Raw genomic sequence first — 13,415 nt, 5'->3', positions numbered from 1 at the left:
GATCCAAGCCAGGACAGGCTGGGGAACAGCAAGCAGAATGGGGTTACAGTTGTCCCCTGGGAGCCTTTGCACATCGTATCACACATGGATTTGTTTGTGGGTAGGTGTTTGGTGATTTCTGTCCTCCTGGGCTGTGAACATACACAGGGTCTCTTGTGCAAAGGAACAGAGCTACCTAATTTATAGGAGAAGTTGGGTTTTGTGATGCTGTGGGTAGGGACACATGCCCATGTGCTCTCTCTGTGACAGCCACTGACCCGGGCAGTGTCTCCTAGCTATCCTCGGGTCTCCCCATACCCATCAGGCAGACAATGGACATCCCAAGGACCACAGGCAGCCCTCTCTTCCCTCCATCTCCTGCTGCAGAACTTCCATGTCCTCCTCTCTTTCTCCCCTTTCTAGTCTTAGCCCTGTTCCTCCCTCATGGTCTCTGGGTTGCCTGACACCTTCAGGGGCTCAAACTTTCCTCTTCCAGCTCCATCAACACCACAGACGTGGTGTATCCTTCAACACAGCCATGTGGCACCTACTTGCCCACAAGTCCATCAAGCCTCTCTTGCAGGCACCTGACTAGTATTCAAGGGCACTTGGGAAATCCACTACTGTCATCCTGAAGCAGGGACTTCTGGAACCTCTCCACACTGCTCTGGCCAGCTGACTGGCTGGCACTTTCGGGGATAAAGTGATCTGCATGACACTCCTAGATAGGACGGTGCCTCATATTGCAAGAGCAACAAATGCTTTGGAAAACTCTGCCAGACCTGGCACAACCATGCCTTGCTTTGATGGTTGCAGCGTAGTGAACTCCAGTGTTACTCCAGGATCTAACCTGGGAAGAGGGCAGAGATGTTCCACTAGACCTTCAAGACCAAAAATTACCCTGTCTCCCCTGCCTTCCTTCATGAAGGACCCAGCAGGTTTGAAGCTCCTTAAACCAGCTGAACACACTCTCAGCCATTTTCACAGCACATCCAGACCTGTCTCAAAGTCAAGGTTGCTCCCAGAAGTAGAAGGAGACTTCAAGAGGACCCTTTGCACCTCCTTGTTTTCCCTCCCAGCAGTTTCTTTGAACTTATCATCTCCAATGCAACCTCCCCTCAATACAAGAGCACAAAAGGCAGCAGGTATAAGAAAGTAGATGTTATGTGCACAGCCAGAGCCAAATCCAAGGAAGCAACTTAAGATGACCAGAGAAGATGTCTTGGGGATTGGGTTGGTTGAGGGTAGGCAGGTAGCACAGAGGCAGCACAAGGAGCAGAACTGGGGTTGAAGCTGTGCCAGGGCAGGGGAAAGCCAGCTCTCCTGTAGTGAGATTGCAAACACCTCCGTGGGGTTCTCAGGTAAAGGTGGACCTGAGCAGGAGGTGACCTGAAGGGCCCAATGAAGGCAGGACACGTCACTCTCAGGTTTACCACCACCACACTGTCTGATCCTCTACTCCATGTACCTCCTTGCCCCAGTCTGTACCACTAAACCTGCTCTCCCCCTTTGCTCCCCAGGAAACTACCCTGGCTTGACACCCACCACAGCACGGACAGCTGCATGACACCCAACCACCCACACACCCCTGCCCTGCCACGGGGACAGGCAACCACAGGACCACCTGACTCACCATCGTCTGGGCTACAACTCCCTCCACATGCCGTCTGTGCTGCCATCTCAGACTATTCTGTTGGGATCTCTGTCTACATCATACCAAACCCATCTTCTGCCCACCAAACCCTTCTGTTTCCTCAGCTCTTCTCAGTCCCTCATCTCCTGGCCTCCCCCAGACCTCCTCACCCTCATCCGCCTCTTCCCTCCCTACCGAGTCTTTGCTGCTCTCTTCTCCAGCCTCCCAGCCCCACCAAACTTGTGCATGGTAAGCCTGTCCCAACCAAGCTTCTCACCCCATCTCACTCACACCAAGGGAAGGTGCAGCACTGAAGATGAAGAGCTTTGGGCACAGGGTCCCTGAGGAGGGGGCAAGCACATGTGTCACGAGCACCTACCATTCTCAGGGTGCTCCATCTCCCCGATGCTGCCATCAGGCGTGGTGCGTTCATAGTGATCCTCAGGCAGGGCTAGTGGCCCGATGCGGGGCCCCGACGATGATTTGCTGCTTGGGGTTTCTGACTCTTCCAGCCCGCTGTCATAGTAGCTGTGCTGGGAGGGATCCTGCAGGTCCTGAGCCTGGCTGGCTGCAGAGAATGTCACTCGGCGATGAGGTAACTGTGAGAGAAGAAAATAGCTGTTGCATCACCCACTCAGCAGATGAAGGCAAAGGCGATGTCATCAAACCTGACCCCTAAACAGAGGCAGAGCACAGCAGCAGGGACCATCATCAGCCCCCCACAGCCAGCCCACAGACACAGTACCCGGGCTCCACTCCAGCCAACAGCATGCCATCAGACACCACCCTATGCAGGGAGCACACTTTGCATGGTCCCTGTGCTCCCTGACCCAGCAGCTCTCACCACGGCATGTGCCACAGCCTCCTCTTTCACCCAGAAGCGACCTCAAGCAGATGCCCTCTCCCGTGACAGGCAGACTCCAGAAAGGACACCTGTTAGCACAGCATCCTGAATTACTGGTCCCCAACGCTTCCTTTGGGGTGCCCACTCCGCACTCAGATTCTGCATGAACCCTTGATGCTCTCAGAGATGCACCTGGCCCAGCCCAACTCTCCCAGAGCCTCACTGATGGGATCACTGCCCAGCACAGAGCTATGGTGACATCATCCCTCACCTTCCAGCCCCTGGCCTGACACCATCTTTCATCCTATTATGTTCTCCATCAACGGTCACCATTGCTTCTTTTGTCTGCTTGTTAAACATTTCAAAGACCCTACTTCACACTTTCTCTCCCCAGCTTTGCCTCATGCTTGGGAGGAACTCCCAGCAAACAGCCATTAAGCCACATCATTATCCTCCCCAAATCCTTCCATAAAATCCTTCTTTGTTGAGATTATCGAGGAGTGGAAAGGGTAGCACAAGTTCATAGGGCAAGAGCAGGATGATGAGCACAGAGAAAGAAACACAAATACCAGTAGAAAGAAAAAGGCACAAAATCACCACACAGGTAGGTAGGAGCCCAAGAAAGGAGCTATTTGATGGGGATCTGAAGGCAATCAGAGAGGCACCAACACACCATTTAGGCTGAATACCTTTTTGCTGATGTCTTTACTACAACTGAGTGGCAATCAGGCGTCCCACACAGCTAGCACCAATGAGGAAGGGGAAGGAATTGAGACTAACTGATGGAAGGAACACACAGGGAGCATTTAGATGAGCCAGCTGCTTTTAGGTTGGTTGGACCTGATTAAATTCACCCCAGGTGCTTAGAGACCTGATTTAAGTAACTTCAGAGCTGTTAGGGATTTTTTTTTTTTTTTTTTTAAGAATTTGTAGAGAATCAGGGAGCTTCCAGAAGACTAGAAGTGAGCTAAAATAGCGTCTGTCTTTAAAGATGAGAAAAAAGAAGAGTTGGAGAATTATAAAACAGTTAGCTTAATTTCAGTTCCTGGAAAAATACTGAAACAGATAAAAGAACTCTTTGTAAGTACCTACAAGATAACAAGAAAATGAGTAACAGCCACTGTAGGTTTGTCACAAACAAACATGTCAAGCTATTGAACTTCTTCCTTTGAAAAGACATCAAGCCTTGTGGATGGAGGAGGAGCAGCAAATGTTATATTTTGACTTTAGGAAGTTTTTTTGACACTATTTTAGACAATATTCTCATAAGTAATGCAGGAAAACACTGTAGGTGCAGCATAGTACTTCTCTGCTTAGGTAATATAGTGCAATTCACTGCAGGGCGGATGCAAAGCATTTAGAAAGTTGTATTCAGAAAGTAATTACTGAAGACAGGCCTTTCAGCTGGGACAATGTATCAAATGAAATTCTTCGAGTTGTGTCCCGAGTCTGTTGCTAGCCTGTATTTTCATTAACTGCTTGGATGACAGATGTGGAATATATCTGTCACATTTGCACACTTGGAAAAAATAATCACCATGCAAGCAGCAGGCTGGCTGAAGGATTGGGGGTTACAACAGATCACGGCTCGACTGTCTGTCAATGGCGTCAATCTCTCAACAAAAAATGCATCTATATTGGGATGCGTAAGCAGGCACGTTGTCTTTGAGTCACACGAGGATCTGGCTGATCTCCCTGATCTGTTGGGCTCAAGTAGGACTTCAGCAACAGAACTGTGTCCAGTCCAGTCACCAGTTTCAAGAACATGTGCACCAGTTAAGCAGAGCAGAACCGAAACAAGGAGCTGTTAGAAACCATTATGAATGATGAGAAGACTGAGCAAACTGGTTTGGGGAGGAGAAACCAAAGGCAGCAGTCACCAAGCTCATAAAAGCCTTCTGCAAAGAGAAAGCTGCTGCTTTTTGCCGTGGACAAACAAGAAAGAATAGCCTTCACCTTCAGCAAGGAAAACTGAGGTTCGCCACTTGGAAAAAAAACACAATGGTAGGTGTAGCCAAGTGCAATAGATTGCCCAAGCAGACGGTGCAATCCTCGTCATGAAGGGACAGGCAAGCCCCTCTGAGAGGTCTTTGTGTCCAGCTCTGGAGGAGGTGAGGTCAAGGCAGTCCTGTCTGCAGCAGAATTGTGAGCAGGCCCCCTGAGTTCATCTCGCAGCCCACTTGGTAGACTGGGCAGCTGTGTCAAGCCTGTAAAAACCTTCACAGTTACTGCCCACTGTGCCCCGCAATGCCGTCCCACAGCCTCGTCCTGCACCCGACTGCCTGTCTGACGCTGCTTTCCTCCATCACTGTGTCTTATCCCCAGCTCGAAGCTTCTGCTTTTGCTCTGTGCTTGTAAAACCCCAGACAAACAACTAGGGCTCCTTGGGGTGCCTGCAATAATAGAAACAAACAGCCTCAGAAACCCAGCCTGTGACAGCTACTATCCCTCCCCTGAGGGGTCTCCTTCCAAATAACATCGCTTTTACCTAAAAAACACCTCCTTTAAATGTCAGATCCTGACTGGCAGCCCTTTGAAAGGATTCTTCTTCTCACTGCAGGGCAAAGAAAATCCACACTCAACCCCACTCCCCCATGCACGGCAGCATGGCACTGATGGGGTAGGTGCCCACTTTGTGCTCCGCACGGTCCCTACCATGCTGTGATCAATGCCCTTCAAAAACCATAGTAGCTCCTGTCTGGCTGAAGCGCTCCACTTCCAAGGAGAAGCCTTGTTCTGGAGTCATGGAAAGACACTGAATCTATTTCTCTGGCACTGACTTACAGAAATTGGGTTTTGTTTGACCTTCCTCTGCTAGGTTAAAGAGTCTTTCAGCACACAGTATTTTCCACACAAGAAGTTGCTTGTACAGTGCAATCAAGGTACCCCTCAATCTTCTTTTTGAGATGTTAAACAAACCAGGTTCCTTAGGTCTCAAACTGCAACCCAGAAAATCAGTGTTTTGGCCGTCATCCTTACCTGCCCCAGATTTTCCCCGTTCCTCATCAGAGCTGATCCCCCCAGGGCTGCTGGTGCCATCTCACCAGGGCTTTCTGCAGAGCCTCGCTTCTCCTCCTGTGTCTCAGGTTTTTCCACCTAAGGACTGCATTAGCCCTTTGGCAGGAGCGCTGTGAGTGCTCATGCTGAGTTACTCATGCAGTGAGACCCCTAAATCCATTTTAAAGCAAATGCTTTCCAGGATATAACCCAGCCTTTTCTACTTCTCAATGTACAGCCTTGCATTTGATTGTGTTAAAATGTACTTTGTTTAAATGGGCCCAGTTTACCAAGCAATCTAGATTGCTCTGCATGACTGCTCTATCCTCATCATGATCTCCCACTCCACCAATCTCCTTGTCAGCTGCAAATTTTATCAGTGGTGATTTTATATTTACTTCCAGATCATTGATTACAACACTGAATGGCAGCGGGCACAGTACTACTGCCGAAGAGCTCCTCCAGGAGAACCTCGTTCCACGAGGACTCCCAGCCAATGACTGCTTTTCTTCTCTAAGCTGTTGATAAACCAGATCTTCATCTATCTAACAATGCTTTACTTATAATGAGTAGTGTTAATTCAAAATAATAATAGTCATAACATAACGCATTATCAACTCGGCATCTTGATCAAACTCCAAGTCAATCAGCTGCACATTGTAATCTCACACCAAACACAAAACCAGCTCTGCTGCTTTAGCCTCGAGCAGATCCTGTTCCTCACGGTGGCCAGGAGCAGATGCCTTAGGAAAGGTTTAAGAGCTGAACCTGTCATGTAATGACACTGCCCAGTATCCCTCCCCATCAAACTGCGTTGACTGACGTCAGTGCTATTTCCATCATCGAGTTTCCTGCCTCAGCTATTAATCCAGTCGTTCCCCGGGGCTAGTGAGGACAGTGTGTGCTGCACATAGCAGCCCCATCATTATTGCAGCTAGCTCATGGTGTCACTGTCCCCCCATTCCTCCTGGCCCACCCTGGGGTCTCCAGCTCCACTGGCACACCCGGATCAGAGAGTTTCTCCACCAGACATTTTAAGACTCTTTGTCGCAAATTATTTTATTTGATTATTTCAAATATCACTAGTTCAAGGAGATGGTATTTTTAACGTCTTTGCTGGTTACAGATGCATTGGCAGGTACTGCATCCTACATTGTTATGTCTCAGTCCAAATTACTACAACTATTCATTGAATACTTCTGCATTTTTCTACATAATTAACAATTTTGCAATCTCCATTTGGAAATGACAATTACTGGATTCCACCTCTTCCTAGCACATTTTTTAAAGTACTCCTTATTGTGTTTAACTTGTCAAAATCGATTTTCCCCAAATGTTTTTTGCTTTCCTTGTCAATTTTCTACATTCTGTAACTACTCATTTCTACTAATTGCTATACACTCCCTCCCTTTTCCCATTTTTTTCCCCCCAGTACTTATTGTTTTTCGGTTTCTAAATGCTGTCTCCACTTTGCCACTGTGCTAGAATGGGATTTGAGGCAAAGCCATCTATTTTGTTAGCTGAGGAATTGTGGCTCTTTGAAAAAACTCCTTTCAAGGGCTCCCCAGTGCTTGCTGTTGTATTCCTGATGGGCAGAGCTGCCTGTACATCTGAGGAGCAAACCGAGCCCCCGTCCCACACTTTCTGCAGGGAGCACCAGCACCGACAGCTGCCTCCGGCATCAGCGGATGCTCTGATGAAGACGTTCATCCCCTGGTAAATCCTGCGGGTCTCTGTTGTGCTGCAGCTCAGGATTCTTTTCCTGAGCAAGGAATCATTTGCAGCTCATAGGTTTAATGACCTCTATCCTCTGTGAAGTGCTCTCACGCCTTTTTGAGTCCACACCTGCTTTTGGCCTCCGCAGCATCCTGCAGCAATGAACTCTCTGCCTGTGTGCTGTGTGGAAAGCACTTTCCTTTGGTTTTACATCTGCTGCCTGGTAATTTTTCCTTGAACTTCTCCTACCTGCAGGGTTATGAGAAAACATGAGTAATTGCTCCTCACTCTACCCCTTTCCAATTTCACAGATCTGCACTGCACCCTGCTCTGCTGTGTCCTCTGCGAGCTGCAGCCGGCGGGTCTGTGCATCCCATCCTCCTGCAGATGCCAGGCAGGCCGGGCCGGCCAGCTCTGCCACCCTTCTCTAAGCTGGTTCCAGCTCTGCCACAGCCTATCATCTGCAACAGGGAAGCCAAGGTCACATCAGTGGTTCCAGTTTTTGGGCTTACCTGACAGTAGCTGGGACTTGTTTTTGTAAGAAATTTCTCAGGCTCTCCCTGAGAGCCTTTCCCAGCCCGCCTGGTCCTGCCTGCACACCCCAAAACCCCCCAACACCAGTCCCTGCCAAGGGCCTCCTCTGTCCTGATGCTCTCTACCATGAGGGTTCCCACCCATGGATGCTTGAGGGGAACTAAGGGGACCCCGTCGCTCTTCAGCCTCACTCTGCTCCCTCCTGCCTCCTCCTTTCACCACAAACATCCCCAGCTCTCATTGGAACCTGCACCAAGCTGATTCTCCTTGCTAAACTGAGGGAAAACAAGCTCAGCCAAAACAAGAGCAGTGCTATGAGGGAACAGGGCTGTGGGGTGTCACACTGTCTCCCCCTAAATGCACGGCATCACCTCCTGCGCAGACAGCGTGGACCAAGCAGCAGGAGATGCAGTCCTATCTGACAGACCAGGAATTGCGCTGATCCACAAAGGAAATATTAAAATTCGCCCAGGGCACCCTTTTTCTACCAACAGGAATGGTATGGTGCAACAGCCCCCACAGAGGTGAGCTGCCGTGCTCCCACTGCAAGCGACGATTAATGCTGGAATGTTGGAAATATCACAATTTTTAACTACCTTGCTGCTGCTCCAAAAGCAGGACCCACAGCTAATGGGCTCCTCCGGCAGCCTCCGATTGCTCCTGTGCCTCCCCACATGCCAGGAACCTCAACGGCCTTTCAGCCAGCTGCCAAAGAAGCTTGCTTCCCCAACAGCCGCCACAATGCAGCAACTCACAGGGCTGCAAGTGAAAGGCAATGTCAGACCCAATGCCCAGAATATAAAAATAAGTGACAAGGGAGCCATTGTAGTACATGAGTTAGTCAACTTCAGATTAATTCATGAACCCTTCTCTTTTACAAACCGACCTGAAGCTATGCAACATCCCTGGTTACTAAAAAAAACCCGATAAGCCGAGGGACCATGTCCCAAACTATACAAATCCAGCTTTTCGTGTATGGAGTCTTTGCTACATGTGGGAATTATTTTATTTGCTAGTGTCACGTCTGGAGAGGAGCACAGCTCCGGCACAATGCAACACAGGCTTCAGAGCAGGAGGCTGAGGGGAATATTATGCCCACGGAAACCAGGGCAAGCCTCGAGGAAAGCTGGACCTGAAATGTCAAGAACCATCCAGGGCAACACTAGAGCTCTAGGAAACAGGACACAAGCTCAGCTTGTGGCCATGAACAGTCAACCATTTTACAGCTTGTCTGGGCAACAGTGTGTGCTTCTGCTGGCGTTTCAGAGTGAGGATGGAGTCAGAGCAGATAGCTCTTTCCATTCTTTCCTGTGCTATCCCAGCAGCACACTGTCCAGCTGCTGCATTGAATTTTGGAGAATAAACCCCCCAAGAGTATCCCCCACTACTCCTACACCCCCACTCACACCCGGGGCTGCCATACCTGCATGTGTCGTGAAGAGCTCACAATGCTACGTGGCAGCAGGCAGAGCAGCACAATGAGGGAAAGTGTCTACATATGAGCAGCAAAGGCAGGTGCTACCCTGGCTTTGTGTCAGCCTCCTGCCACCTCTGGTAACCCTCTGCTCCTCAAGGGCTGCGCTTCTCCCTCCTGTGCCCCTCTGGTACCCTTAATGGTCTGGGGATCCTGTCTGCCCCACAGGTTCCTCCCTGCCCTGCCACAGCATCTCCAGGTCCAAATTTTCAGAGCCGCAAGGCCTAACTTGTGTCCACTTTGTAAAGTGGACCAAACCACACCAGCGCTGCAGTTCCCAGCAGTACTAGACTGCTCCCTTTTGGCACAACGTAAAGGAATTGAGGAAAGAGCTGGTGCAGAGCAAGAGAACAGGTCTCATGGTCTCTCTCTGCTTTGGACAAGAAAGGATGGAGGAACCAGGCAGGACAACTGCCTGTCTGGAGCTCCAGCCAGCACAAACAAGGGAGGGAGACAGATGGACACTGCTCTAAGCAAAGCTGTGGTTGATGCACACCTGTAAGACACCTCCTGCATTCAAAAAAAAAGTTCAGGCCTTCCCAAAATTATGTCATTGAAGGTGATGTCTCCCAGTCAGCACTGACAATTCTGGACAGGACTACTCGCAGACTTAAAGGTCCAATTTTCTGATCTACCAGTCTGACAACTTCCTGGGGTCACCCCTGTCACAGCTACTGTGGTTGCACAAGACACATTAGCAACGAGGCTGACAGTTCTGGTCCATCTGGTTCATGAGGTCTTGTTTGATGGCTCTGCTTTGCCCACAAATCCCTGTGTCCATCCCCATGCCAGTGTCTGAAATGAGGACTATTCCCAACAACCCTTTAGCTCTTTCACTGTTGACAAATGAAGCTACAGAAGGAATCCACAACTGGAGGAAAGACATACAGAAATCCATGTGAATCACACCTCTCAACACCGGGTGTTAGCAGAAAAGCAACTGCTCACTCTTCTAAGTGGCTCTTCACATGGCTTCTATGGCTGATAACTAGCAAGTGCTGACCTTGCAGTCAGAAGAGAGGTGCTACAAGTCCTGCTGAAATAATGATAGCAGAACAGCCATTCTAAAATGGACAACAGATCCCGAGGCACTATTTAATGAATAAATCTGGGTAAAATGTGGGCTGACTCCACATAGGTGCCCTGAAGCCTCCTGAAATTTGCATGATGCTCAAAGAAGCCGCCAAAGCTCGGTGCCAACCTGCCTGGTCAGATCGAATTTATCTAACTCATAGCAAGATCTAATGCAATTAGAAACCCATTTAGACAGCCTCAGGACAGAGATTGCCTAACCTTGCAGCCTATCAGAGCTCTGCGCCCATCAAGGGTGTGCAATTTGGCTTTTCTTTGGTTGAAATGAACACTGGAAAGGAAAATATGGAAATAAATCATCTGAAGGGTGAATCATAAAATCTAAAGGGGTCATAATCTTTATGGAATAATGTCTAAATTGGACTGACCGTGGTGTCCTGAAATGTCTATCACCTTCAAGCTGATAATAGAGCCATTTTGTAGATAGCTGGCATGGAGCGGAAATTGCTCGGGACACAGAAGGAGGTCTCATAATCACATTAAAACCATCTGAAGATCCCAGGGAGAAAAAGGTTTCAGGACAGGGACTAACTCTTGAATAAAGCCCTTAAGGAATCCAACAGCTGTAGAGTGGGAAAATAATGCTGGGAAAATAATGAGATAATCTGACTCCCAGTTGCACCCAGTGGAGCTGACAAATAGTATTGAAAGCTCTGGGGGGAGCAGGGGGTCCCAAGCCAGGACTCTAAAAAAAAGAGAGATAAGCAGGAATGCTTCAACAGAACACTTTGCATGGAAAAAAATGTCAATTTGTTGAAATCAGATCTTTTTTCAAGCGAGTTTCTTGTTTCAGCGTTAGGGCAGGGGGCATATCTTTGCTGACATGTAGAAACGAAAAAATGATGCTCTTGCAAAGGTAACTCTCACTTCAGACTTCAAGCCAAGTGTTAATTATGAAGCTAAATTCAAAAAGGTCAGTCAGAAATGTGCCTTTAGAAATTATTACTATATACATATATGTGTATATATATATATATTTATATACACCTATGTCCGTTGATTGACTTGAGCCAAAAGACAAAAAAAAAAGTTGACAATTCTGGCTGGAATTTTTTCAATTTTAAAATTTTCCTCTAATTGCAGCCCTGTTTTCTAACCACCGCTGTTTCTACAGGCAAAGGGCAGAAGCCTTTCCTGCTTGGTCAAGGGACTGTGTCTATTCCATAAGTATGTGCACCAACACACTCTAGACACAGGCAGCCCTCACTTCAGTGGTCTGTGACCAGCCTGCACCTAATGATGAATAATAATACTGGCTAAGACAAGCCTTCATTTGGAGAGGTCAAACAGGAAAGACAAGTGATATTGTAAGGGTTGTTAAGGCCACATATTGTACCTGCACTGGTTTGGCATTACCACTCTTACTGGCACAGGACCGCCTGGTATGGACAAGCTGAGGACAGATTGTGGCTCAAGCAAAGTTTTCTGGACATTAGAAAAGGTTCCTGAGCTCTCTTCTCTGAGCAAGAGACATTAGTCCCTAATAAACTGTGATCTACTTGAAATCCTTGGAAAACCATCCCAAACTCCTCCAGGCACTCACAGGGCCTTGAATCACAACACCCTGAAAGGTCTCACCCAGCCTGAATAATAACGAAGTGCTCTTCAAACATCTGAAATACTGATTTTGCTTTCTTCTGAGCTTGAGTGCTTTTGATGAAGAAGCAGAAAGATTAACAGATTAGTGTAAGAGGAACATCAGACATTACATTAGCAAGACATTTAGAGCACGATCTCAGTCCCGAGCTCAGACAAGAAGTTCCCCCCACAGCAGGGACAGGATCTGTTAGAGTTCCCTTGGCAGCAGCTTTGCAGCTGCTCAAGAGCATCGGGGAGTTTTGGAGCATGCGAAAACCAGGCCACATGGGAGCTAAATAGCTCCAGGCTTTCAGGTTGCTTGGGCTTTTAGAGATGGCTCGGAGCAGCAGAATCAGGGCACACTGCTCCCACAACTTTGCTAGGGAGCAGGATCAGTTCCAAGTGAGAGGTGGCGAATTGCTGCCCTCCCAAAATGACGGCCAGCTACCCAGCCCTGCCATGTTTAGATAGTAGATTAGTAGGTGGGTATTTTGCAAATGAAGAGGTACTCAGAAGGATGTTTACCTTCTGGGGCAGGGGCATCATTAGGGATCTTTGGACAAGATTCCCAAGGCATGACTGTGAATGCCAAAATGGATGGAAATGATAAGATAATGTTCTCCTGCCCTCCCAGCAGGTCATTGCCACAAACCTGCTCTTCCACCCACTCTTTCCTGTGACCATCTGAAGGACTGAGGCAGTAAACAGCTTACACCATGTGAAGACATATTGATGCAAAACAACTAGGAGATATTTGTAAGGGATCTTAGGGAGTTGTTTTCTTTCTGTTCCTTTGTCTGACCTCCTCTTCCTCTTGTGCTCTCAACCACAGGACTGAATTGGAAACCCCACTAGGAAAACAAGCCTATCCTGTCGGTGGGATATGGGAAGCAGATCCTCGAGCATGCAGACTGAGACCTCCAGAAAAGTCCAGAAAGTCAGAGAGAAGACAAGGTCAACAGGGGAGAGGCTGAGTGCATCTGAGTCACAGGTGACCCTGGCCCCTAGTGAAACCAAGACCGAGCTTCATCCAGGCTGGACTGATGAATGCTGCAGCCAGTGCCAGAGGTCACAAGAAGAGGGAGACCAAGGTGCCAGAGGTGGCCTGTGCTGCGACAGCCAGGCTCCTCCTCACCCATGTTCAGTCCTCTGCCTCAGCCAAACAGACTGTGCTTCCTCGGGCACAAAAGGAGCAGGGGACTGTGGTAAGAGTCCCTTTTGGAGTGATAACCATCAACCATCTTGGTTTCTCCCAAGGCCAGAGCTTGAGTTGTGTAACTGGAGTGTGGATGGGCTGGCTTGCAGGGCAGTAGGTAGGAGCACAGGTCTCCCATGGAGATTGGCTGTACCTGGGGTTTCATTGGCAGGTGCTCCCACATGACAGGTATGTGTGGGGGTGGAGCGGGAGGAAGGTGCTTTAGGTTTGGCACAGGGCTCAGCTTCAGGGGCAGCATTCAAAAGATCATGCCTGCAAGAGAGAGATTTGGCAGGGTACTGCAGGGGCTGATTGTCCAAGACCCCACAAACTGTGCAGGGGAACTCCTGGTCTTTGTGATCCTCCTCAGCAC

At 48.7% G+C, this 13,415-nt stretch overlaps 1 protein-coding gene across 1 annotated transcript in view; it reads right to left on the bottom strand.

Annotated features, from left to right (window-relative positions):
- Nucleotides 1-13,415, bottom strand: part of PCDH1 (protocadherin 1) — a gene marked incomplete at its 3' end in the record, with an annotated part of 52,692 nt that overhangs the window by 23,050 nt on the left and 16,227 nt on the right. The window contains exon 4 of the mRNA XM_080353153.1: nt 1,992-2,211. Within this exon, the coding sequence (XP_080209279.1) occupies nt 1,992-2,211 (220 nt within the window). The remainder of the gene's footprint in view (nt 1-1,991; nt 2,212-13,415) is intronic.

This window comes from Nesoenas mayeri (assembly GCF_963082525.1).
Source record: "Nesoenas mayeri genome assembly, chromosome: 14".
NCBI lineage: Eukaryota > Metazoa > Chordata > Aves > Columbiformes > Columbidae > Nesoenas > Nesoenas mayeri.
The sequence above is the reverse complement of the archived record's forward strand: the minus strand, read 5'-3'. Positions and strand labels throughout refer to the sequence as shown.